The 27,563-nt window shown below is 42.5% G+C and overlaps 2 protein-coding genes across 12 annotated transcripts in view; one reads left to right on the top strand and one right to left on the bottom strand.

Moving 5' to 3' along the window:
• megf6b (multiple EGF-like-domains 6b) overlaps positions 1-8,813 on the top strand; it is a 55,662-nt gene extending 46,849 nt beyond the window's left edge. For 2 of the 3 annotated variants that reach the window (XM_019892481.1, XM_019892482.1), the window contains 13 exons: positions 197-325; positions 1,423-1,551; positions 1,624-1,752; positions 2,903-3,031; positions 3,106-3,237; positions 3,413-3,541; positions 3,627-3,755; positions 4,235-4,363; positions 4,450-4,578; positions 7,629-7,757; positions 7,835-7,963; positions 8,051-8,179; positions 8,260-8,813. In XM_019892481.1, coding sequence (XP_019748040.1) covers positions 197-325; positions 1,423-1,551; positions 1,624-1,752; positions 2,903-3,031; positions 3,106-3,237; positions 3,413-3,541; positions 3,627-3,755; positions 4,235-4,363; positions 4,450-4,578; positions 7,629-7,757; positions 7,835-7,963; positions 8,051-8,179; positions 8,260-8,318 — 1,610 coding nt within the window. In that variant the 3' untranslated portion in view covers positions 8,319-8,813. Of the gene's footprint in view, positions 1-196; positions 326-1,422; positions 1,552-1,623; positions 1,753-2,902; positions 3,032-3,105; positions 3,238-3,412; positions 3,542-3,626; positions 3,756-4,230; positions 4,364-4,449; positions 4,579-7,628; positions 7,758-7,834; positions 7,964-8,050; positions 8,180-8,259 lie in introns of those variants that run through there. The other variant, XM_019892483.1, reaches the window with a different exon arrangement.
• A 1,222-nt stretch (positions 8,814-10,035) lies between these two features.
• The window catches only part of kcnab2a (potassium voltage-gated channel subfamily A regulatory beta subunit 2a), a 77,082-nt gene continuing 59,554 nt past the window's right edge, over positions 10,036-27,563 (bottom strand). For 8 of the 9 annotated variants that reach the window (XM_019892488.1, XM_019892487.1, XM_019892491.1 and 5 more), the window contains 13 exons: positions 25,706-25,749; positions 24,633-24,670; positions 24,398-24,477; positions 21,235-21,279; positions 20,748-20,792; positions 20,565-20,608; positions 20,072-20,158; positions 18,686-18,771; positions 18,468-18,588; positions 18,303-18,397; positions 16,897-17,017; positions 14,345-14,433; positions 10,036-12,912 (listed from right to left, as the gene is read on the bottom strand). In XM_019892488.1, coding sequence (XP_019748047.1) covers positions 12,823-12,912; positions 14,345-14,433; positions 16,897-17,017; positions 18,303-18,397; positions 18,468-18,588; positions 18,686-18,771; positions 20,072-20,158; positions 20,565-20,608; positions 20,748-20,792; positions 21,235-21,279; positions 24,398-24,477; positions 24,633-24,670; positions 25,706-25,749 — 985 coding nt within the window. In that variant the 3' untranslated portion in view covers positions 10,036-12,822. The remainder of the gene's footprint in view (positions 12,913-14,344; positions 14,434-16,896; positions 17,018-18,302; positions 18,398-18,467; positions 18,589-18,685; positions 18,772-20,071; positions 20,159-20,564; positions 20,609-20,747; positions 20,793-21,234; positions 21,280-24,397; positions 24,478-24,632; positions 24,671-25,705; positions 25,750-27,563) is intronic. The other variant, XM_019892493.1, reaches the window with a different exon arrangement.

Genomic DNA, 27,563 nt, shown 5'->3' with positions numbered 1-27,563 from the left:
TATAATGTACATGATAAATGTTAAGTTTTACCAGAACAATATGAACAGTTAAACATGTCACGCCAAAACTGACTGCCTTCAATCAAAATGTATCTTAAGTGAAATCCATCATGACATAAAGTTAGCTCGGAAGAGGCCAAGTATGATTTTCTTCCCACTATTGTGATTCAGTAACATCTGGGTGTTTTCTTCCCAGAATGCCCGGCGGGGTTCTACGGCGCCGACTGTCGGCACCGCTGCTTGTGTCAGAACGGAGCCACGTGCGATACAAACAGCGGAAAGTGTGCCTGTTCCAGCGGCTGGACCGGAACTGCCTGTGAACTGGGTAAGAAGAAGTCTCCAAAGAGAGATGAGATTTATTTCCATTTTATTTGGAGATGTTTGCCAGTCCTCCGGTCGACTGAATAAACTTTAGACGTCCAACAAGTGTGGCTGTGCTCCACAACGACCGCCAGAACCTCCTCCGGCTCAGCTCATTACTTTGCTCTGTGTGTGTTCTAGCACAGTTAAATTTCATGAGCAGTTGTTACTTATTACACTTTTTTAATAACAGTTGCTACTTATTTAACTGTCACGTCAGCAATATATAATGGAAATTCCCATTCTATGATGTTAAAGAAAAAAAAATCCACTGAACCTAACCTTTAATTTATAAATATAATTCTTAAATAATAACTTGCATCTCAAACAAAAAGAATTGGTCCAAGTTTGTGTATTTAAAGTAAGAAAAACAAAACAAAAACAAAAATAGTAAAAATAACTTTTAGAAATCCTTAATAAAATAAAAATACTCAAAATAAATGACTACAAAAACAAATGTAACTGAAACTAATGAAAATAAAAATAAATTCATATAATAATTACATGTTAACACTTTAATAAAAACTAAAAAGTTGAAAAGGTAAAAATAAAAAAATCTTAAGAATTTAATAATAACACATTTACAAGAAAAATCAATATTCATTCAAACAGTAAGGGACACATGAATTAATAAAATAAAACAATACAAGTGAAAATAATTTAGAATTAAAAAAAAAGCAATCTCAAAAGGATCTGAAAAAATATAAATTAAATTGTCAAATAAAAAGATATTCAAAACAATGATGTCAGGTAAACCTTGTAGATCAGTACTAAATAAATAAAATAACTAAATAAAAATGACATGCTGCTTATCAGTTCCTAAAAGTTGTTGTGTATATCAGCATGTATTTTTCTCGTATTTAAGTATTTCCTTAGCTTACATCCAAAGCTTGTGTGTGATCTGCGTGTTCTGTGTACCATGTCCTTAAGTTCCGTCCAAGTGAAAGTTCCTGTCTGGTAACATTTTGGAGCCGTCAGCAGGAACCCGATAAACACAGCGCGTTTCCTGCCGTCCGCGTTTTGTCATCGGTGACTCGTGCATTCTGTATTTTTCCCCCACAGAGTGCGTGGATGGACGCTTCGGGGCCGACTGCCAGCACGAATGCGAGTGTGAGAATGGCGGCCGGTGCGACAGACGGACGGGACGCTGCAGCTGCGCCGGCGGCTGGACGGGGGAACGCTGCCACCAACGTGAGCATCCGAGCCATGCTTTTCTTTGTGTGTCTGTTGCTTGTCTTATGTGACTTTCACTTGCACGTGCAGCGTGTGAGCCGGGCACGTTTGGGCTCGGGTGCGAGGGGAAGTGTCAGTGTGCGCGCGGGGCGTCGTGCCACCACGTCACGGGCGACTGTCAGTGCCCGCCCGGGTGGAGAGGAAAACACTGTGACAAAGGTACTCCAAAGAAAAATGTCTTTTATTTTCTGGTTTTAAATTATGAAGAAAATATTTTTGTATTCATAAAAACGAGTAAAACTGTGCATTTTCAGTTGTGGCTTTAATTGTAAAATAAATGCATTTAAACATTAAAATGCATAACAATGACACACCTCATTATTATTCAGTTTTCATTTTTAATGTGATTTTTTTAAAAACTAATTAGAAGCAAGGAAAATTAGAAGCGCGTTTATTTTAAAATGAAAATAAATCAAAAGGAAAATTGCTGTGTTTTTCAATGGGGGGGGGAACCCCAATATGCTATTGAATACTGAAATATATATAAATATATAATCGTGCCACCACGTCACGGGCTACTGTCAGTGCCCGCCCGGGTGGAGAGGAAAACACTGTGACAAAGGTACTCCAAAGAAAAATGTCTTTTATTTTCTGGTTTTAAATTATGAAGAAAATATTTTTGTATTCATAAAAACGAGTAAAACTGTGCATTTTCAGTTGTGGCTTTAATTGTAAAATAAATGCATTAAAATACATAACAATGACGAACATCAGAATTATTCATTTTTAATTTTTAATGTCATTGTTTTTTTTTAACTAATTAAAAGCAAGGAAAATTACAAGGACATTTATTTTAAAATGGAAATAAATCAAAAGGAAAATTGCCGTGTTTTTCAATGGGGGGGGGACTAATATGCTGTTGAATAGACGCACCTGAAAACCTGGACTCACCCCCACTCACCCATTTTGAATAGCACAGCCACCTTTGCAGATGCATATATGCTTATATCTTATATTTTATACTTTATATTTCATTCTGTACTGTGTACAGTTCATTTTAAATTAATTTTTGTGCATGCAAATACTTTTTGTTTTTCTACTTTCTTCCTTTCAAAAACTTACTGCTGTCGATTAAGAATTTCTCCATCCACCCCCACTCACCCATTTTAAATAGCACAGCCACCTTTTCAGATGCATATATGCTTATATCTTCATTTTAAATTAATTTCCGTGCATGCAAATACTTTTTGTTTTTCTACTTTCTTTCTTTCAAAAACTTGCTGCTGTAGATTGCGAATTTCTCCATTGTGAGACAAATAAAGGTTTTTATTATCTTCTTATCTTGTCTGATGAACTTGCTTGTTTGCAGCCTGTCTGCCAGGTTCTTTCGGGCCGGGCTGCATGCGGCGCTGCGACTGTTCTCCAGGCACTTCCTGCCACCACGTGTCGGGAGAGTGCGGCTGCCCGGCCGGACTCACTGGCAACGGCTGCGAGCAAAGTGAGTTTTCATCATTGCCTGGAGGCTGCACTGCAGAAGTTCATGGCGACTTGTGGCTTTCATTCTGATGCCAGCTTGCCTCCCTGGAACGTTTGGCCCCGACTGCAATCAGGTTTGCCAGTGCTCCCAAACCAACCAACTGTGCCACCCGGTGTCTGGATCGTGCTACTGCGCCCCGGGCTTCTACGGACCCAAATGTGATCAAAGTAAATATCATGAAAAATCAGTCACCTCACTGACATCAAATCATAACACCGTGTTCACTTGACTTTCAAATGACCTGAATTTTGTTCTTAATCTTGAGTTGTGACCAAACACGACGGTGGCAGCAAACTTCCCAACAAGCAAGCGCTTGGCAGATCAATTATTTTGTGTGTTCAGCCTGTGGAATGGGTCGTTATGGTCCAAACTGCGAGCGGGAGTGCGACTGTGAAAACGGCGCCGTGTGCACCCCTTCCACCGGTGCCTGCCAATGTTCGCCAGGCTTTATCGGCGCTCGTTGCAACATCAGTGAGTCCTGAAAGAACAAAACAACAAGAAATACGACAACAGGTGTTTGAAGATGAAGACGGTTTTATGGTTCTCGTAATGACAGCGTGTCCCGACGGCCGCTACGGAGCCGACTGCGCTCAGGTGGCCCTCTGTGCAGTCGGAGTCCGGAACCACCCGGTGACTGGTCGCTGCGTCTGCCCGCCTGGATGGAGAGGAGAGCACTGTACAGACAGTGAGTCACCCCCCACACACCATACAGTACATATCATATATAATACATGGCTAGCTAACTAGCTAGATAGATGGGTAGATCTATCAATGCATCCATCTATCCATCTATACACACGGGTGCTTAGCACGTCCGCCTGACAGTACACAGAGGTCATGGGTTCACAATCACACATAGGGACAATTTAGAGTGGTCCATCAACCTGCCATGCATGTTTTTGGAATGTGGGAGGAAACCGGAATACCCGGAGAAAACCCACGCAGGCACGGAGAGAACATGCAAACCCCACACAGGAAAGCTAGAGCCCAGATTCAAAGCCTGGACACCTTAACTATGAGACAGACGTGGCAACCAGTTGTCCACCGTGTTGCACAAATAGAATAAATGTTTACAAGAAAAACATTGAATCATAAAAGCCTTTTCCGTATACTTAATAATGTCATTGACAATATGTGAACGCGTGTGTGTTTTTTGCAAGTCAGGTTGTCTTCCAGGCTGGTTTGGCTCGGGCTGCATGAAGCATTGCAACTGCAGCAACGGGGCCGCGTGCAACCCGGAGACAGGCAGGTGCACGTGCGGTCTGGGATGGAGCGGACGACACTGCGACGCCGGTAAGACGTCGCACACTCCCAAAACATCCAGAGGGAGCATCACTTGATGGCCCGCTCTTGTTCTTTTTCATCTTTTTGCGTCCTAGCATGCCTGGCAGGTACGTTTGGCGCTGACTGTCAGCTGATGTGCGAGTGCCAAAATAACAGCACGTGCGACAGAATGAGCGGCACTTGTCATTGTGCGCCAGGATACTACGGACATGCGTGTGAACACGGTGAGAAAACTACACTATATGACACTACTTGTGTACTTCACTGCAGGTCCTGCCTGGTCCATATTAGGGGTAGGAAATAACAATGCTGACCTATTTACAGATTTATTGTTCAAGATTTATATCCATCCATTATTTTATGGTTACAATATTTTTTTCAATGCATTTTTCAAGGGGGCCAATTACAGACTGATTTTCGCTAATTACGGTCAGTCCACCAGGGGTCAGTATGATACAGACACATACAAAGAAGAATTTCAAAACTAAAGTAAACTTTCAGCACTATTACGGTCGCCATTTTTCGCAAGGGATAAAGAAGAGATACACACAACACAAATGGTGGAGCAACACTTGTAGACACACCATAACAATAATCAAAGGCAGATATTCTTTGTCCTCAGTGAAAAATGACCAATATTACAGCAGCGTACTGTGTCACTTACGGTATTTGTGACATTTACAGTATTGTTTCGTATTGCCCCCTGGTGGCCAAGTTACACACACCAGAAGAGGCTGCAATGAACTAATCATTAAAGCACAAATTGTTAAATTCTTTACTTTCTTCAATTATGTTGTTACTCTTACTTTACCGTTTTTAGAAATTACAATATTATAAAGTGCTATTTTCTGAATGAAAAACAACTTTTTTTTTTTTTGCACGATGAGGCTGCTGTGATGGGTGGAGGGCATTTCCATTTATTTCATGGAGAAAATTGATTTGAGACAATATATCATTCAGATATACAAGCATCGTTTACACATCACGTTAAGCTTGTTTCTCTGGACACCACTGTATCATTTAAATAATGTTTTGCAGTTCCATTTCCTATTCGATGATCATCATCACATTTCTTACGCTTTTACTCCTACACAAACAAAAAAAAACAGCCAAAGAGAAAAGCGTGGACTTCATCTTTTCAACGTTTGTTTGAGGCTTAATTTGACAGAAACGTTCAATTGAACTCCAAACTGTTCCACGTTTTAGGGTGCTTGTCCAATCACATTTTGTCATTAAACGACAGCTTTACAGTCATGTCATTACACAACGGGGTAAAAATGAGGCTTATGATTGATGTCGCTTTCCTCAGCGTGTCCATCCGGTCTGTACGGGACGCCTGGATGGAGAGGAGAGCACTGTACAGACAGTGAGTCACCCCCCACACACCATACAGTACATATCATATATAATACATGGCTAGCTAACTAGCTAGATAGATGGGTAGATCTATCTATGCATCCATCTATCCATCTATACACACGGGTGGTTAGCACGTCCGCCCGACAGTACACAGAGGTCATGGGTTCACAATCACACATAGGGACAATTTAGAGTGGTCCATCAACCTGCCATGCATGTTTTTGGAATGTGGGAGGAAACCGGAATACCCGGAGAAAACCCACGCAGGCACGGAGAGAACATGCAAACCCCACACAGGAAAGCTAGAGCCCAGATTCAAAGCCTGGACACCTTAACTATGAGACAGACGTGGCAACCAGTTGTCCACCGTGTTGCACAAATAGAATAAATGTTTACAAGAAAAACATTGAATCATAAAAGCCTTTTCCGTATACTTAATAATGTCATTGACAATATGTGAACGCGTGTGTGTTTTTTGCAAGTCAGGTTGTCTTCCAGGCTGGTTTGGCTCGGGCTGCATGAAGCATTGCAACTGCAGCAACGGGGCCGCGTGCAACCCGGAGACAGGCAGGTGCACGTGCGGTCTGGGATGGAGCGGACGACACTGCGACGCCGGTAAGACGTCGCACACTCCCAAAACATCCAGAGGGAGCATCACTTGATGGCCCGCTCTTGTTCTTTTTCATCTTTTTGCGTCCTAGCATGCCTGGCAGGTACGTTTGGCGCTGACTGTCAGCTGATGTGCGAGTGCCAAAATAACAGCACGTGCGACAGAATGAGCGGCACTTGTCATTGTGCGCCAGGATACTACGGACATGCGTGTGAACACGGTGAGAAAACTACACTATATGACACTACTTGTGTACTTCACTGCAGGTCCTGCCTGGTCCATATTAGGGGTAGAATATAACAATGCTGACCTATTTACAGATTTATTGTTCAAGATTTATATCCATCCATTATTTTAGTTACAATATATTTTTTTCAATGCATTTTTCAAGGGGGCCAATTACAGACTGATTTTCGCTAATTACGGTCAGTCCACCAGGGGTCAGTATGATACAGACACATACAAAGAAGAATTTCAAAACTAAAGTAAACTTTCAGCACTATTACGGTCGCCATTTTTCGCAAGGGATAAAGAAGAGATACACACAACACAAATGGTGGAGCAACACTTGTAGACACACCATAACAATAATCAAAGGCAGATATTCTTTGTCCTCAGTGAAAAATGACCAATATTACAGCAGCGTACTGTGTCACTTACGGTATTTGTGACATTTACAGTATTGTTTCGTATTGCCCCCTGGTGGCCAAGTTACACACACCAGAAGAGGCTGCAATGAACTAATCATTAAAGCACAAATTGTTAAATTCTTTACTTTCTTCAATTATGTTGTTACTCTTACTTTACCGTTTTTAGAAATTACAATATTATAAAGTGCTATTTTCTGAATGAAAAACAACTTTTTTTTTTTTTGCACGATGAGGCTGCTGTGATGGGTGGAGGGCATTTCCATTTATTTCATGGAGAAAATTGATTTGAGACAATATATCATTCAGATATACAAGCATCGTTTACACATCACGTTAAGCTTGTTTCTCTGGACACCACTGTATCATTTAAATAATGTTTTGCAGTTCCATTTCCTATTCGATGATCATCATCACATTTCTTACGCTTTTACTCCTACACAAACAAAAAAAAACAGCCAAAGAGAAAAGCGTGGACTTCATCTTTTCAACGTTTGTTTGAGGCTTAATTTGACAGAAACGTTCAATTGAACTCCAAACTGTTCCACGTTTTAGGGTGCTTGTCCAATCACATTTTGTCATTAAACGACAGCTTTACAGTCATGTCATTACACAACGGGGTAAAAATGAGGCTTATGATTGATGTCGCTTTCCTCAGCGTGTCCATCCGGTCTGTACGGGACGCTGTGTCAGCTGCAGTGCGACTGTGCGGCCGGAGCCTCCTGCCACCCTGCGACGGGTCAGTGCATTTGTCCAGCCGGGCGTCAAGGCGCTCGCTGCCAAAAAGGTGAGTCATCGTCACACAAACGCAACCTAAGAGCTGCCCCCTTGTGGCTCATTGGCATCACGATTGTTTGTGGTCAGTGTGTGAAGAAGGCACATACGGGCACGGCTGCGCTCGCGTGTGTGACTGCGAGCGCGATGCTCCCTGCGATCCCATCACAGGAAGATGTCTCTGCGAGCCCGGACGAACCGGACCCAGATGTGACCTCGGTGAGATCGCGCTTGTTTGAGTCCCTAAGCAAATGTTGGCTCGTCTTCCATGACGTACATGTTGAGAGAGTTTTGAACTTGTGACAGAATGCCGAGAGGATCGCTTCGGTCCCGGCTGCACGCAGAGTTGCCAATGCCAGCACGACGCTCGCTGCAACCCCCGCAATGGCCGCTGCAGCTGCACGCACATGTGGATCGGATTCTCTTGTCAGGAAGGTGAGCTCCATTCTTGGAAGTTAATTTTCTTCAAATATGAATGACTTCTCGATCCATACTTGATTCTGTGTGTGTTTTAGGAGGACCGCCACAACTCGCTCCGGAGAACAGCACGGGAAGCTCGGAAAACTCGTTATAGCGTCCCCCTGTGCACGTTTGGTGGCTCGCTGGATGAACAATTCCAAGAGACTGATGAGATTCCACCCTGGGACATTAGCTTTAACAAGTGGAAAAAAAAGAACAAAATCCAAAAGGTATCTTTTGACTGCACGTATTTTGTGTTTTAATATTTTGCCTTTGAAATACCTTTTGCAGCTTTTGTACTGTATATAGAATAATTACTTTTTTATATTGTAATATGCTGCCATCTGTTGTCCTTTTTGACACTTACCAGGCAACTTTTCACCTCCAACATCAACTGTTGATGTTTCAATCACTAAAATTTATACTTCAGTTTTTTTTAACACATAATTTTGTTGGTATTAAAGGAATATTGAGGCCATGCTAAGGAAATGGACAAAAGACATTCTTAAGTCTAAATATATTTTCGACTAAAATATTTTTTTCATCAAAGAAAGTGAATAAAGCTCCATTTGAATTATGTCATGAGAATAAAAAACACTCATGAAACGTCGTTAAGGAAATACTCTTTTGACAATTGTATTTTTCATAATGTGGTACTGATGTGAAAATAGCATATTTATTTTAGAAAATAAATACTATCAAAAAACGTGTTTTTTTTTCAAAAAGTAATTGCAAAGATGTCCCATTAGGAGAGAAAAGTTGTAAAATGTTTTTGTGTAAAATGTATCACAATCAAGTTGTATTTTTCATTAAAATATGCAAAGGTTAGAAGTGAATGTATTCAAAACAATGAGATTATAGTAAAAATTTGAAGTGTTCTTCATATAAATTATGAGAATGTCATATTTTGTGAAATATAATTCTGAGAATATTGTTGAATTTTTCAAGAACAAAAGTAACAATAAAAAATCATGAAATGCTGAAAACCATGTTCCCTCCCCAAAAAATTGTGAAAATTTATATTTTAAAATTTTTCTTTTTGAGACATTTGCAGTTGTTATACTATTTGAATGGAGCAAAATGGTCAAATGGTCCTCGAAACAGTGCACATTATGTCCTGGTAGTTTGGTCTGCTTGACAGTCCATTTCTCAGCTTTAGTCTCTCTTTTGTTTTTAAAGTGACAACAATCTTTTGTGAAAACAGCTCAGATACAAAGATGTGCACACTTTTTCCCCATTTGCCATTCTTTATTATAATTTTTTTAATGATGATGAAGCTGTACATCCTTTTCTAGAATTCAGATTCAAGCACAGTGCAGTTAGCAACGCCTGCAAAACAACATTAAAAAGAAAATTGAACGAAAATAAAGAAAAGGCAGACGCGATCACTACTGGAATATAATGTATGTATAATATATACACGAGTCTTACTATGTACACGAGATCTTTGTCTCTCTCGGCCGTTTTTCTCCACAATCACAACACAACTGGTCAGTCTTATTGAGAGGAGGGGGAAAAACAACGCAGCCAAGATGATGAATCATGACGAATTGTTACAGGCGAAAACATAAAAATAGATTCTCTCCTTTTTTTGCATTGATGAAGTCAGTCACCTCCGCCATGAGGACAGTGATACATCTTTGTGCGATGGGACACTTAAAGCAACTGATTGAGCACACAGCCAACTAAGACTGCACCCACGCCCACACAAAATAGTTACACAGTCTTCTTTTCTGCACAGACTCAATCGATGTCTTGACTGAGGCTCCACTTGTGCTTTCAAGCCAAGAAGGGCTCATGAACTTGGGGTTGCGGATCCATTTTAATTTTTGGGAGACCAGGGAGAGGGGTCGGGGTGGGGTGGGGAGTCAAGAGTCAAAACCTAAACCTATTGTTAACATTGTGGTAATTCATGCTTTTATTTTTGTACTTAAGTTTGGTCAAGTGCAAAAGTGTATTTTGTTTCACAGCATTTTGCCCACAACAGCCTTACAAGATGCCGCTTCAATGGTCTCTGCTGAAAATCGGAACTAACTGAGAAGTGGCTACATTGCAGTTTGATCCAAGCCATGCTAATTATACCAGCATCTGTTCTGACATAATTTGCAATTGCAAATGGAGTTTAATTAAAATAAATTGTTGAAATTGTAGTGAGCAGCCAAGACGAAGGACGCGTGTATCCTTTTCGAATTCTGTTTACTGTTCTCAGGTCATCGTTTCCCCCATCACTGGGAGTGTTGGAGGGATCTTTGGCTTGCAACCCCAAAATAAAACACACACACACACACACACACACACACACACACACACACACACACACACAGCACATGTCCAAAGCCAACAAAAACACCTGCTTGCTTCCCTGAGCTGCTGCCACAGAAAAAAAAAAATCCCTTCATCCCTTCCTCATACAGATTGTTGCCGTAGCAACTTGTTTATGCCAAGGTCATGCTTGCAACTCAAAACTACATATGCATGGTAGGATTTAAATGAACCCAATGAACCCCAGTGGGGATCCTCCAATTCTTCATGATACTGCATTTGCAGCACACAAGCAGAACCGTTTTTTGTTCATTTTTCAAATAGAAAAATTCACAACGGTTCTAAATGGGTGTGTGGTTTTTCGTGTGGGGGGGGGGGGGGGAGAGACATTTTGAAATTTTTACTTACCAACATGGAACATTCTACAGATCTACAGGTGCAACAATTAATTTAATAATTTAGTAGTTGTAGTCCCTGAATTGAGTATTTTTGATAATGGGGTAATCATTTAGAGCATTATTTAACTTGAATCAAAATGAAGCATTTGCTTTTAATTTGGAATACAGTATATTGATCAACATTTTTGCTCATGTTCAAACCAGTCACTGAATCATAAATAATTTGTTTGTGCATGTTCTGCACTGTCAATATGAAATAATGTCATGTTTATTTTGGTATTGTTTTTTTAATAAAAGGGATAGATGACCAAATAAATTAATCAATGTTAGTTTCAGCCCTACTATGATTTGTATTCTGTGCACACCAAAAACATTGTGACAAGGGCTATGCAGCTGGCGGGACACGATAAGGCAAAACACTCAAGACAAAATCTCAGGCCAAGAAAACAAGAGCAAAGACTGTCGCTTCCTCTAGCTAATGCTCACACTAAAGACACACATGTGCAAACATCCTTTCACGGACAGCCAATATGTTTGCTCTGTGGCAAAAACGTTAAAACTAAACACAAAAGCACATGAACACCCTTTAATGGAAAACTAGATCCTGCTCCCTTTAGCTAAAAGCGCTAATGAGCGCTGATGGAGAACATGGGTGAAAATGGTCAAGTAACAAAAGCGAATGGCAAAGCTAAAGATCCAAATGCAGTAAAACCCTCTAATGGAGAACAAGTAGGGTTAAAAACTCAATGTTAGACCGAAAGACAGTGTCACATTAACCCTATTTGATGCTGAACAAGGGCTAATATTGTCACAGTTAATGGGGATAACCGTCAGTTTTTGAGCAATTCCACACTTCCCTACAATACCTCGTGGCAATATGGGAAAAAATATTGTTAGTCGTATTTAAACGATATTTTACGAATATGCTCAAACGACTTTACCAAATATGTTCAAATGTCTTTGCAGTACATTCGAACAACAAAGCACAGTCCAAAATGTTTACGCCATATTGGCATTTCACGCTTCTGCAGTTAACGCCCAGTGATGGCAAAAAGGAGACAAGATGGCTCCTTCCTATTGACAAAGTTCACACTTAAGACACGGGCACGTCAACGGAACCTGATGGCAACCACGAGCCAATATGGCTGCTTCTCTAGCTAACATTAAGGCGAACGTTAAAGCTAAAGTTAACGTTGAAGCGAATGTCAAAAACTAAGACATGTTAACACCGCATGATCGTGAACGCGAGCCAACATGTCCGCTTCACCCAGTTAACATTAAAGGTAAAGCTAGCTGCTTTCCTTGAGCTAAATGTTACAGCTAAAGCTAACGTTAAAGCTAAAGACACAGGCGTGTGAACTATGCGTACGAGGATAATAGAACAGGAGGTGTTGAAAAAAAAAAATTTGGAAAGAGAGTGGAGCATCGCAATTAAAGGAAAAAAAAAAACGGTAAAAGTGGAGGATGCTAAGTTGAACTATCAGGAGGCCACTTCTTTATTTTCCTGTGTAGTGAATGTGCGGTGGCTGAAAATGCTGTAGGGTAGCGACACTGACCATACTAAAGTGCTGATTGTTGTCAAACAAAGACACAAACAAGACGACGCGGAGGATTACGCGAGAACTCGTGTTCTTCACGTGTGACCATCAGCTCGCTGGGTGTGGCAGAATAACATCCGAGCACCCACGCCAGCGTGTGCTTATGTTTTTCACTCACTTTCCTATTGAATGTCTGATTCGCAAACCTCTCGAGAGACGCCAGTTTTTTTTCCCCTTTTTCTATATCCCTGGAAGTGTGAGCGAGGGATCCCCCGGTGGCCCTTTGGTGCGACCACACTCATGCGCCAGGAGGGTTGAGGTTGAGGGAGGGGGTTCGGGGGCTGAGGGGCCCTCGCTCGGTTGAAGCTCAAGCAAACGGAGGATCAGGCAAAAAGGCGGGACACGCTGCTGCTACCGGGCGTTAAGAGCGGTAGTCCTTTTTACTGTACGGCTTGTTGCCCAGGATGCTGTCCACCTCGTGTGTGATGGATGAGGATAGCTTGGGGAGAACCTGTAGAGGAAGATGGAGGAAGAAGGGTTACTCCACTACCATGCGTGCCAGCAGATATAAAGATCCAAGCACAACAGAGCCCTCGGATCACTTCCGATTTTGATGTGAGTCAATATTATCCCCTTTGCTGATAGAGAAAGCAAGCAATACCATGATTCCACGTGTGGACGGCAAGAAAGCAAAAAGAACAAGGATGTGGGCACATTTTGCTGGAAAAGGTTGCGTACACCGTTTTTCAAATACTACAAGGGAACTGGGAGCAATCGTTTGATGTTAAGACGGCGCCGTAGTTGGCAGCCGACTGCGAGAAGAGCTCTGCTTTTTCATATGGTGTTTGTTATCCTTCGTGTGGACCCGTTGCGGACTGTTTTCAGCGTTTCGGCCACGACATTCATCGAAGGAGAAGAATCTGGGTTTGATGCTTGCACCTGCTCTGGAGCATGCGTGTACAAGCACTGATTTGGATTGGCAGGAACGTCGGCGATACATGACTGTCGCCTGTTGATAGCCCTGGGGCGCTTGTGTTTTCTGCGCCTGTAACGGGCAGCATTTTTCACAGCCCACTTTTGTGCAGCGGAGATGTCGGCGCTGTTGGGACAGTCTGCGTTGGTGCGGCTGGATGGATGGCTGCTGGAGCTGAGAATGTGGAGAGAGGAGCGTCGGCGTGGAGTTCGAATGCGTATGTGGAGAGTCGGCAATTGGAAGTGAAGCAACTGTTGAAAAACCTGCTGATTCCTGGCCTCATTTTAGCTCATAATGATGTAAAATTATTTTTCATGAAAACAAAACTTTTAGTCACTGAAAGCTGTCAAAATTTGACCTCCTGATCAATTATTGCCTCATATCTCGGAGTCTAACCGGGCAAGTTCAGACTCATTTTACTAAGGCGGGATCACATGTAAATATAAAAACAAGACTTACTGTATTTCCCCACACAGCAAAAACCAAAAGAGTATCAAGAGAGTGTGTCTTTTTCAAGGAAAACTGCAGAGCCCTCTGGAAATGTGAGCGTAACATTTCAAAATGGGGACGACTCATGCTGCGTGTAAATGAGGAAGAGGATGTACCCCCCTCACGACCGACTGGAAACATCCATAGGGTGCATCTTCTCAGCAGGGGAGGGCGGTGTCCTTAAGCCTCAACCCCTGTGGCAAGTCATGTGTTCCTGTGTTGACCTTATTAGGAGGCGGCAGTGGCGCTGCTACCCAGTGGTGGGGCAGCAGAGCATGCTGCAGAAAAGCCACCCAGAGGCTCATGTGTTCCCAGGAAAGGGGCTGCACGAGCCTCCTGGACACTCACACACACATTTTTTTCATCCGATGCACACACACGCATGCACATACACTTTCCACCAACAAAATTGCACACTTTTTTCTTTTAAGCAGTACATACATACACACGCACCCACTGTTCATCCACCCATAAAACTCACCTGAATGGCTCCGATGTTCTCCATCAGTTGGTCGGCGTTGGATGCCCCTAAAAGGACAGAGCTCACCCCCTCATTACGTAGACACCATGCTGCAGGAGACCAGTGGACAGTGATGACACCGCTGACATAGTGTACATGCAAACATCGTCACAAACAGCAACCGAGCGCTCGTTGCTAAACACGAGAGGTGGAATGGGCTATACCCGGGTTTACACAGAGATCTTTTTTTTTTTTTTTGGCATTGAATCTAATTTAAGATCTGTGGTCAATTAAATACATGTTCGGCCATTTACATGCGCCACGACGACTTAGTACAGTATTCAAATGTTTTATAATGGTAACGAAGCCTTGAAAGTAAATCTGTCCTCCCTGGTCATTTTCATCGCCTGTCGTGAGCTATTTTGCATTTTGCTACATTTTAGTTACATTCGGGACAGAGGTTATTGCTTTCCGACATCATCATAAGTTCCATGTTCTCTGGTTGTTTCATTTGTGTTCTCACTGACCTCTTCCACACACACAAAATCAGACATATTATGATACAAATGCTATTTAGAGTCGAGTTGTGGAATAGATTTTCTGCCATGCTCGTATAGTCTCTTACGGGGCAGATAATTCACATTGCCAAAAGCAAGAGTTTTCAACAAAACAATAACAAAAACGCCATCTTGCTCGAGTTACCAAACACTGCATCGTTCAAGTTGGTACAATGCTTACCTTTCATGTTACACCTAACATGTAATGATATGCACCACATCAACACAACTCCTCGTCATGACCACGTTCTTTATTTTAAATCAGGGGAAGCGTAGCGATCGTTTGTACTATTATTAATTAGCATATTACAGAAATGTCGCCGCCACCACAAGCCGTGCCGGTCAGGGCGCAATCGCACGGAGACTTCGACAATACCCAATACTGAACAAAAGCTAACAACAGAAATGATGTCATCTTCCCAAATTCTATTTCAACAGTGATGAATGACACGGAACATGCAAGCAAGAGCTGACTAAGCAGTATCAAAAGCAGATATGAATCTGCACGCAAATTTACTGTACCCTCAGGGCTGACCAGTTCCTTCAGCACCAAAGCATGATAGCCAATTTAATTTTCGAAGCTATGCTTAGTCACATTTATACTACCTCACTATTTTCTCACTTTTTGTCTAGAACACATCTGCACTTTCAATCTTAAGGCTCCCGTGGAGTGAAAAAGATGTGGTTTTCGGATATTTTTAGTTCTCGGACAGTTGAAGTGTACAGAGTGAATCAATTTGCTCTCAAGCTATTTTAACACTTAAGATTGGGTTTGTAATTTGTCAAAATAACAGCAGGTAGACACTAACTATTGATGTGTGAAAGCGCATGAAATTTACGATATTTGGACATTTGAGGTTTCCACCCGACGTGAACAACTATTTACTGAGCAGCCCGGACAGTTTGTATGACATCAGTCACAGTACATTTGTTCCATGGTTATCAACTTGTTCCTCTCTTCCATCACGTGCACCTTTCACACACACAATACATGAAGAGAAATCCAAAGAAAATCAACATCCACCCATCCACATAAGAAAATAGCCAGACTTTTTTTTTTTTTAAAGCCCATATGTAGCTGTTAGCCAGAGAGTGCAACCTCGAAGAATCTTTGAGGATAAAGACTGCAAAACTAAAATGGGGATGAAACATTCGTATTGATGGAGGAGGCCACTGAGTGTTGGAATTGAGGACGTGCAGCCCAAAGCAGTGGCGGGTGCAGGAAGTCATTGTTGTATAGTTTATATTCAATAGTGGAGTGTCACAGTGATGTATATGATCACCTGGAGGACATAAATCGCTGTGCGCTTCCCCGATAGGAGTGCCCGGAGGATTTATGGTAATTGGGAGAGACGAGAGCGTGCGTTAATGGGCCGTGAAAGCTAATCCATAAACGCCGTCTTCCTGCCAGCATGAAAAATCTACGCCGCGACAAGAGCGGAGAAGTCCATTGGTGACCAGTCGTGAAAGCTTTAATGGCTCTCGTAAGAGTGCCACCTGTTTTGGCTTTTCATTGTTTTTTTTTTTTTGTTGTTTTTTTCTTTTGCAGTCTCATTTTCTTGCGGAATCAATATGGATCCACTGGTGGGATTTATGTTTGGCATGCCATCCTGCTGCTGACTCCAGAAACCGCGAAATGCATGTTGAGACCAAGCAATACTGTGCGACTTTGCATATATATAGATGAACATATGCTGCAGAGGCACTGACATGCCATAAATTGATAGTTACGACATTTCTAATGCATTCAAAGGAATGTTCGAGATCTTTCATATGTTAGATGATAAATCATATGTTACAATGTACACATCGTGAGCCCCTTGTGGGATCTCATGATAGATGAACTACCGATTTTTGGTCTCGTGATGATGATGCCTCACTTGGCCCGAACAAGCACACAGGGGGGACACAACACGTAAAAAAAATAAAAATAAAACACCGACCTCGGCCCCTCCGAGCCAGAGGGGACGGACAGACAGACAGAAAGAGAGAGAGCAGCAGAATGCATCTGCGTACCGATGGCGAGTTGGGGCAGAGTGCAGCCCAGCCGCTCCGCGATCGCCTGCAGCTCTTTCAACTTCGCCTGCTGACGACGACCCTCCTCGCTCAAGATCTTGTCCTTCAACCACTGGTAACCCTGTCGAAAACACAGCACACCTGCTCAAAAACACCGCCCTGCTCACACCGCGGCTGCCTCGCCTCCCGTGTCACCAGGGCTTGTTTTTAAACACGTGACTCTGTCTCACCCGCCCTAAACCTCACTTGCTAAATTACGTTGTTTATTTTTTTTTCAAACCCCCATTTTAGCTTCAAAACCGAACCCTTCTAACCACAAATAATAAAATATGTACCTAACTTGAACCTTACCCGAACGTCAAACGGTAATCCCGGTTCACTACTTGAACCCAGCCCTTATTTTCATCCTTGAATTTGCAAGCCCAACCTCAAACACGACGCTTGACTTGAAAACCAAAGCTGATTCCCATTTTTTCTAGTGTCTAAATGCAACCCTGGAGTCAAACCATACCGCGAATGCCTTCAGCTCAACTCAAACTTGACCCTAAGCCTCACGTGAAATTCTCAACCTGACTCAAAGGTTGACTCGAGGAACTCGGAGGTATTCTTGTTGAAGATGTTTCACCTTTCATCCAAAAGGCTTATTCAGTCCTAAATTGAATGTGGATTGAAACCAAAAAAGCCCTTTGGATTCAAAATGTCTTTGACAAACAAGTTGACTTGTATCAACTCAACTATTGCCTGAACCTGACTACTAAATAAATAACTCGAGGCTCTGACCCCCTTTTTGAAACCCTGAGCCGGACTACTTGTACAGATTCTAACTCTGATGTCGAAACCTAACAAGAAAATCTTGGGCTCACCTTGACTCAACTCTGCCAACTGTAAACCTTGCTTAGAAGCTCGAACCTGACTGATGAACTCTAATCCTGGCGTGAAATGACTTCCAATCCTAACTCTAGCCCAGAGCCCAACTTCCAACTCCTGTCGTCAAATCCTTCCACGAATCCCTCAAACCAAGTCCAACCAAAAACCCTTGCACATGCTTTTATCCACCAACCCTAATCCTTTTGAGACCTTGAAGGGAGGAAAAAAATGATCAACAACCAATGCAAAGAGACACAATTCAAATCAATACACCAACACAAACATTCACTTAGCCAAGCATGGAAGACGCACATTCCACAAAGGAAATGAAACTGCACAACATTGAAATGCCAAGTGAGTGACAGTCACTGGGGGGGAACATTGCCACAAAGGACACACCGCTGCATTGTACTCATGTGACGAGACAATGAACGAACAAACTGCCATGGACCACCAACAACAACAACAACAACCAGAGAGGGAACCACGCCAGGAGGTGGACACCAGCACGGCAAAACGGATGAGACGGACGTGACTACCTTCAGAGAGGCCCGAGAGTACGGGGGCACCCTTCCGTCATATTTCCCTGAGATGATCCCGCAGGCCAGCGGCGACCACGTCATGGCCCCCACACCTGCACGACAAGAGAACCTCATCATCGTGACGTGACGCGGAACTTTTTGTCTTGACTCTTCGCCTCTCACCTATTTTATGGAAAAGTTCAGGTAGCTGCACCTCCACCTTCTCTCGCTGAAACATGTGATACTCGGCCTGCTCGCAAATGGGAGGGATCTGGTTGAATTGTCGTGCCACAGAATATGCTTCCTTCGAGGGGGTGGGTGGGAAAAAAAAAAACAACAACAAATAAACAAGATGAAGTCCGCTTCCACAAACTTGCAGTCTTGAGCGCTATGAATCCCACCATGATCTCCATGGGGCTCCAGCGGGACGTCCCCCAGTACATGGACATGCCTTGATTTATCACATGGGTCATTGCTCGAACTGTTTCTGCACAGAAGAGACGTGGTGACATTAGCGTCTGTCAAGCTCTTACACAAATTCCAAATTAGATTTAACTCATTTTAATAAAACCGTCAAAACAATTCATTTAAGATTGGAAGGCTTGTGAACAACTTTCTTCTCTAGGCTGTTTTTTTTCCCTCCTTAACAGGGTTTCTAAAGGTGGAAAAGAATCGCAAAACGTTACAAAGCAGAGAATCATAAAACCTTAACCAAAAGTTTTTAATTCTTTCAAGGTCAATAGAAAAAAAAATGGAATTTTCTAGCGTGCCTCCCCACCCAACAAGTGGTGAAATTACACAGCCAAGTCTTTAGTTATTTGCTTATTTCTGAAAATTGATTGAAAAGAGACTTCTTTGTTCGTCTAGGTCGGGGGTCGGCAACCCGCGGCTCCAGAGCCGCATGCAACTCTTTAGCGCCGCCCTAGCGGCTCCCTGGAGCTTTTTCAAAAATGTTTGAAAATGGAAAAAGATAAGATAAGATAAGAAAACCTTTATTAGTCTCGCAATGGAGAAATTCCCAATTCACAGCAGCAAAGTTATGAATGGAAGAAGTAGAACAACAAAATATAGGGGAGGGAAATATATATACATATTTTAATATGGTTTCTGTAAGAGGACAAACATGACACAAACATTCTTAACGTTTTCCAATGCTTTAAAAATGTGTAGAATAAATATTAAATGTCAACATTTCTGTCAACGTGGATTTGCGTCATAGCCTGCGACACACATTTCTATTAGCAGGACGGGATGTCAGGCTGTCGTGAAAAACAAAACAAAACAGCATTTCATGTAAATTCACCGACGGTACTAGCAAAGAATGGGAATGTGGATGGCTGAGAGAAGCAGTATTTTTTGGTTTATAACTGTCAAAGACTAAGATACATGATTTTATGAAGTCCTATTTCTCTTATGCCATTGAAATTCACTGGTGATTTCTGACTCGAATCTCCACAGAGTCGTGGAAGTCTGGCGAAGCACCGAAGCGGAGGCAGACACGACGACCCCTGACTGAACTCATTACCAAAGAGAAACTCTTGACAGGAGCAGATGGAGAGCGAGCGACCAGCTGAGCCCCCAAGCCGCCCGCCCTCACACACAAACAAGCATTCTGCACTTTGCCATTTCAAAAAGGTCACTACAGCCTCAAAAGCAGCAAGATAACATGCCCCATCATAAAAATTGATCTTTTAACTTTTTGGACATGTTTGAGACTTACTCCATCAAAGAGAGTCATCGAGGTTGTGATTTATAAGGTTCACTGAGAGAAAGTCTACTGGCCTTACCTTCCATAGGCGTGTTGGGGTCCGGTCTGTTTGCAAATACGACGTCAACGTAGTCTAACTGTAGTCGCTCCAGAGAAGCTTTTAAACCTGCAAATCAGAAGGAGTAATGCAGCTTGACACAAACAACTTGCTTTATGCACGATGTTTTTTTTTTTTTTAGCATTTCTTCTTGAGGAGCAACTAAGAGTAAAACCGAAGTCAAATAGTTATGAAACTCAAATTGTTGTCGTCATCAAAAAACACAAAACACCTTGATTAAATGTTCTATTTTGAAAAGCAATATGCCAACGATCTCACCTTTAAACACAAGTGAAAACTACTTCAAAAGAAAAAAATAAAAATAAAAATATGAATTTATGCGATAACTGAGCGTGGCTACTTGTCACCGTGTCATTTTACGCCACTGAGCCTTTTGTAACCTCAAAAAGCTTGTACTGTATTCTGGGACCGTCCTCAACTGAGGACACCCTGTATATTTGAAGTCAGCACTCACCTTCTATAATATGTTTCCGAGATAAACCTCTTTCAGTTTCGGCTCTGCACAGAGAGAAACACAACCATCGTGTCATCCAGTATCACGAAATGTGATCCAACAGTGAAAGACAACAACGTGAATGAGACATTCCCCCGCTATCAGGAGCATCGGTGACAAACTAAAGATGCGTTCTCAACTTACTTTCCTCCCCAAAAGATCTTTGTTGTGATCACAAGACTGGAGCGTCTGCAAAGCGGAGAATGAAAGCGCATGTGTTACATCACCAAAGGTTACAGCCTGCTCCGCGCGAGTGGGCGATCGCTGAAGACGGACCAAGAGTCCCGCTTGGTTCTACCTCATCCTTTGAGTGTCACATGCACCCACAGTGCCGGAACTCAGCCAGCACATATGAATGAGAGGTGGAGGCGTGTATAAATTAACAAAGCTGTAGTGGAGCCAAGCCTGGGCGGACCAAATAGAAGACAAGGCCCTTGCAAGGCGGATCTTCTTCAAAGGAGGCACGCGGCCGCGCGGGCATGCCGCATTGGATCTTTCCTCGTCCTACCTTTTGGTTCCAGTTCACACCCTTCCCAATATGTGTGATCTTAGATGACAAGATTAGAGATAGGCTGGTGTGACGGAAATGAGAACAGAAAAAAAACCAAACATATTAAAGTACGTCTCCTACCTCCAGCCTTTCTTTTTTATGATGTTCCCCAGCACCACCTCAGCCCTGCCAAGCACACAAAGACAGCGCGATTCAACACTTAAGAAGACCTAAAAGTATCATCTGTTCTTATCCACAATAAAATGAAAATAATTTTCAAAGATGATAATCAAGGCGTATTTATTTATTATTATTGAAATGGGTCATTTTTGTTTACACCTTTATCCAACTTCAACAAAACACACTTATTCATATTTCATTAGCTAGCCACTCTTGCAAAAAGAAAATGTAGTGCCATCTGGTGGAGAAAAGTCAACAACACAAAGAGAAATCGTTACATAAAGGCACTTTCAGTGGATTTTTGTGGGGAATTTTATGTCGTTGGGAACAAATGTGTGTGTGTGTGTGTGTGTGTGTGTGTGTGTGTGTGTGTGTGTGTGTAACTGACATTTCAGGCTAATTTAATTAACACAAAACGACTACTAGCATGATTATTTTTTCTTTAATAAATATCATTTGGCTATTTTGACCGATGTTCATTCAACACAGTCAAATTGGCAAAACTCAATTCAAGAAAATTATAGACTAAATTTTGGCACAATTTCACCCAAAGTCAACTGGGAGAGGCTCCAGCAACTCCCCGCGACCCTGTTCAAGATAAGTGGTGTTGAAAATGGATGTTGACATGACTTATGTGTGTGAAAGACCCGCCAGCTTCCAGCTGTGCTGCGGAGCGCACGCCATGTCACTCACGCCGCCACATGGGTGCTGAAGGAGTGACATGTTCAACATAGGGCTCATTTGGACAGCACTCCCAAAAAGTCATTTGTGTGTGTGTGTGTGTGTGTGTGTGTGTGTGTGTGTGTGTGTGTGTGTGTGTGTGCGCACTCATGCTTCAAACAACGGTGTAGCACTTTCGGAAATGATTGAAGTTTCTCTCATTTTTGTGGTATCACAAAAACCTGGCATTTAAATAGCAGGGTGTGGACTTTTTCTACCCACTGGATGTTATGAAGTTCAACGAAAAGAGTCGTGGTCATTTGTGTGATTAGCTCAATTGCAGTACAGTAGAAACTAAAAAGCGGAGGTTAGACCGTTGGGAATTTGACAAAAATGTTAAAGGATTCTACACATCTCTTGGGAAAAAGGCACCGGCTTCAAAATTCACTCTACCTCATAGTACCTTGAGAAATTAGTTCAGTGAGCATCAAGAAATTAGCCTTTTTGTAAAAAAAAAGTAGTTTTTACAGAGGTGAATTATTTTACACTTGACAATTCCCTTTGCAGTCCACCGCTGTCATTCATCTTGAGTATACTTAAGTCCCTTTCATATTTTTTTGTGTTTTACTGTCAACAGTGGCTCACTTATTTTTACACTTGTATGCCCGTTAAGAATGCATTTTTTTAAGTGCTAGTATAGTTAATAATGTCTTGTGTGGTATTTTATAATTTCTATTTCCATGACTTTCTCGGGAAAAATGAGTTCAAAATCCAAACAAATCAGACAACCAGCATCCTCCAGCAGCTTGTGTTGCACTTTTGCATTTTCACTGTAGTTAGACAGTAATTGGATGCACTCGTGTAACAAGACACGCATACAGTAAACTTATTCGCATTTGTTTCTTTATGACAATCGGCAGGAGCACAGCCTTTGTGTCTTTACGTGTGGTGCTGTAGAGTGTTGTGGTACTGGCTGAGAACAGAGACAATATGCTAGATGCTTCACTGTCACATCGTGCTAGCTCAAGCACAAATTGTGTGCGTGCAGGCAGAGACGTGCATGCCTCTGCTGGCACCCACGCGATGCAACCCCGTGCTCCTTCCCTGAAATTGTTTATTTGTGGGGACCCAAAACACGAGCTCCATAATCTTTTTTCATCCCTCCATTAATTAGGTTTCCATTCACATTACATCTTATGACTTGCCAGAGAAAAACAGAGGGAAAAGAAAATGCCCTATCTATGAATTTATAATATGTTATTGCTTTCACACTTGTCTGCAATCGCACTGCCAATTTGTCACTGGCTCCGCACACAATATCAGGCAATTATGACGCATCTGAAGGTAATTAAAAAAAAAAGAGTGCCACATGGGCTTCCTGATAACGGCAGCCCCGGTGAGCTGAGCGAGCGAGTGTTTATTATTTATGTGATTATTCGTATTAATTCCGATTTTGGAGAAACACAACTCACGCTGTCATGCTATTTTCAGTCGTGCGAAAAAATATGAAGACAACATCCAAAACCCCCGTTGAAATTACAGCATAACAAACACATGCCGCAAGTCAAAGCTCTTTTTCCACCCCGTCGTTGCCACGCGCGCGCGTGTGTGTGTGTGTCATGTGTGCAACATAATCGCCTCCATGCTGCTTTCGCGAGTGGAAGCTGTCAGGATTAACACCTGTGCAACACCACATTCTCAGCTGTGTGGCAAACATTTGCACGTGCCTCGCACAGAACGTGTCGTTGTGTTTTGGTGGTGTAAAAACGAGGGCTTGTTTTATGGGGGTTAACAATGACATTGCGGATGAAACCAAGACGAAAATACACCATGTTTATGTTTCTGGACTCATACAAGATGATTCTTGAAGGAATCTAAAAAATAAAAAAAATAAAAAAACACACACACAGGGGGGTGGGGGAAACTCCATTTGGAAGAGTTAATCCTTCAGATTACATCAAAGCAGCTGAGTTACAACCAGATTAATCCACAAGAGAGAAAACAAGGGTTCGATATTAAATTGAGATTCCGGCCTTTAATAATAGCACTGCAACAAAAACGGTGCTAAAATGGAGGTCACTTCCAAGTCTTTGATCATTTCTAAACTGCATCGTGTCCTCGTAAAAACAGCTGACAATGACAGTGGGAATTTATTTCTAGTCTTGCACTGTGGGATAAACAAACCAACTTGCATTTATGTCAACTGACTTTCGCTTTTTGCACTTTTTGCTTCCTTTTCTCTAAGCCTCTGCAGCTGCGCCTCTCGCGTTTGTATTGACACGGACAACTTTATCATGAAGAGTTAAGGGGGAAAAAAAAAAAAAACAACGTCATGGTAAGAATATCCTACTCGGGTGAATCACTGAGATCAAGGCCGCTTTTCGATCGGGCTGTAATATGGCCTCGCCGACTTAATCAGTCACGTGGCGGCGGGTTTTGAAAAGAGTCAAAGGCGCACACTCACTTCCCCGCAGCGTAGACCTCGGCCGTGTCAAACAGATTGATGCCATTTTCATACGCCAGAGTCATCAGCTGCTCTGCCATCTGTTGAGAAAGCAAAAGGGGCAAGGAAAGCCAGAGAGGGAGCGGAGGGATGAAAGATCACCGACACCACAAACACTAACAAGCGTTAGCCCTTCGACGCGTAAACCAAGGGCTGCAACTCCAATGTATGATGTCTTCATCGCTAATCAACTCACCTCATCTGTAATTTGCCCGCCGAACGTCACCCATGTTCCTGTTCATGCACAGAGAATAACAGAGCAAGGAAGCAGAATATTAACCCTTTTCGTGCACCCTGTAACCTGATAAGATGTCCACTGTAGTAACCGCTGTGCCTGAAAGGGTTAAGCAGACTAGGCACACCAATATTCGCGTCGAATGTCAACATTTCCCCCTTCAAAGTCAGCAAAAGATCATCCCGGGCGATTATCTGGTGGAGAGGGGTTTGCTCAGTTTTTTTTTCCCCACTCTCTGATTTCCTTGGAATTCAAGTCAGGGTAACAATCGTAACTGTTGAACCTCTTCAATAGTTACGATTGCAAATCCTTATCTGTGCAGTCAAATCAGTACCACGGACTCCGTGATTGTAACATGAACCAATTTAACAAGTGGTTGAGATCAGTATGCGCGTACTGTGCTTTCGTAACGGACGAGACGGACATGATTTTGTGATATGACCTAATTTTGAGTTCAGCATTTGGCAACCGCTGAATTCAACAAATCTAGGTTATGTTGCGTTTGAAAACAGTCGAAGCGGAATAAAGCTGCAATGTGTGAGTACTCTTAAAAAAAAAAAAAAAAAAAAAACTCATCCAAAGACCGTAAGAACATATAAACTCCACACATAAAGGAGTCGAGACATGATCCTCAAAGCTAGTAACTGTGATGCAGACGTGCTAACCACGATGAGGGATGATGGAAATCTATCATTTTTTGCAATCCAACGATGAAATATCATGAATATGTGCAAAGTGTAACATATGTGGTTTGGACATTTGCTTTCATAACTGATTACATTCTGACATCATAATATTCGTTCAAAACGACTTCAAATGTACAAAAGTGACAGTACTCATTATGAAAAAAAATGCATTACTTCAGCCCATTTCTATCCCCTTCAGTCCTTTTCACATCTTGCCACTGGAGTCCTCAAAATAATAACCATCTTTTGTGGCCACTTGATGAGAAGGGACTCCGAGTTCCCGCCATAACTCGGTTACACAATGCATCCAGGTCACCGCAACCGCTCTCTCGCAAGTTTGGCTCTTACCTAATCCAAGGCAGGACACGCGCAGACCCGACTTGCCGAGGTTTCTGTCAAGACACAACACAGAGCGCTGATGTTAATGCTGCACTAGGATGACAATGATAGATTCTTTTGCCACTCCGGTGCATTTTAGTTCAAAGCCTTGATTATGAAACGTAACAGTCGGCCTACTGTGAAGGGCCTTTCTTAGATTGCGGTCACAGAAGTCGAGGCACGGATTTGAAGGCAAATTTGACAAACCGCAAAATTCACTCATCTGGATGGCTCGGCGAAACATTCACGTGGAAGCTTGGCGAGCTCCCCGAAGCAAAAGTACTCCCGTGACAGCTACAGCTTCGTGCCTCCTTACACGCATGTGCTTTACGAGGTTACGTTTGCTAGTCAGCGCAATACAATATATCACCACTGAAGGGTGATTTGAGGTACCGTTTCAATCGATAAGACCCGAGACATGATCGAACAATGAAGTGCACTGCCTCTGGTCAGCCTTTTCATAAAAGATAAGCAGGCAAAAGGGGGCGGGGGGAGCAACATTTCGTCGGGGATGATGTAACGTGTGCAGAAAGAAATGATTGTGGGGGAGGAAATCTACTACTGTATATCTTTTGCAACACAGCTTATATGGAAATACAGTGGTGGTGAAACAGTAGTAGAATTGGGAGACAGACCACAACGCTTTGGTGAGTTTTATGAAGCCATGGTAAGATGGCAGAAGGAAAAGAAAGAGCAACGATGAACGGTCCTTTGCTCCCTTAGGGCCGAGCCAAAAATTCAGCCTCGTGTTTATTTCTACCAGTAGGGGGCACAACACAAGACATCGGGTCAAGCTCTGACCTTGTGAGTTATTGTTGTGTTGTGAGCTAAGTCGCAAGCATTCGAGGAACATGTTCATTGTGTATGTGCTGCGAGGAATGCCGCGTCAAGGCGCGCATACTGTATGGCGCGACGTGGCACGCCCTTGAATTGAAAAATGTTCGACTCGAGAGTGACGTTGCAATGACATCAGAAGACGCATATTCAATTGGACAAAGGTTGACGGAGTGATTTCAGAGTGCCAAACGGAAATAGACCAACCAGGTGAAAACGCCTCAAGGCTCAATGTTACTTCCTGGTAGGCTGTTTCTACGCAAGCACAGCTGCCTCAAGAAAAACTGGACATTGTGAGGATAGGGCCGCAACACTCTTGCTCGTTTCAACCAGGAAAAAGATACATTCGGCACTTCCAGAGCAGCATGTGTGAGCGTGGCGGCAAGCTTGCAGGCAAGAGCAAAGAAAGGAGAAGGACTTTCTCCATGAATAATCAGCATCTCTGGTCAGTATAATGGGTTTTATTTAAAGTGTTTATGTCTTTGTCATGTTCCTCAATAAATCTCGGTGTGAACTGCTCCAAATGATATTTTGAAGTCGAGGTTTAGAGTTATTTGGAAGAAGATAAAGGCCTAAATATGTTTCTTGCTTTAATAATGCCACACATTGTTGCATTGTGTTTTCGTGTATTATTTGGTAAAATTGCCACATTATAACGCTATTCTTAAGAAATGCGTTGGGTCTCTTCAGTCTCAACTGAAGGCTCAGGCCTACTGCTCTAACTAATCCAGAAATGCAATATGCATACAGTGGGTTTTCCGTTGCGTTCACAAAAAAGTATCAAAGTCCTGCTTGGTTATCTTATCTGACGACGTCGCATTTAGTAGCTGACAGGGTTAATCCAAAATGAGGGACAAAAGCATCCGGGGGGGACGGCGAACCTTTGTGCTGTGCGTGGTGACAAGGTTAATACGATCCCCTCTGGCAAAGCGTGGCTAATCTTTAATTAGCTTCCTTTTATTTCAATGTGGAACCCACCCCCCCAAACCCCCCC

Source organism: Hippocampus comes, unplaced genomic scaffold (assembly GCF_001891065.2).
Source record: "Hippocampus comes isolate QL1 unplaced genomic scaffold, H_comes_QL1_v1.1 scaffold137, whole genome shotgun sequence".
NCBI classification, from domain to species: domain Eukaryota; kingdom Metazoa; phylum Chordata; class Actinopteri; order Syngnathiformes; family Syngnathidae; genus Hippocampus; species Hippocampus comes.
The sequence above is the reverse complement of the archived record's forward strand: the minus strand, read 5'-3'. Positions and strand labels throughout refer to the sequence as shown.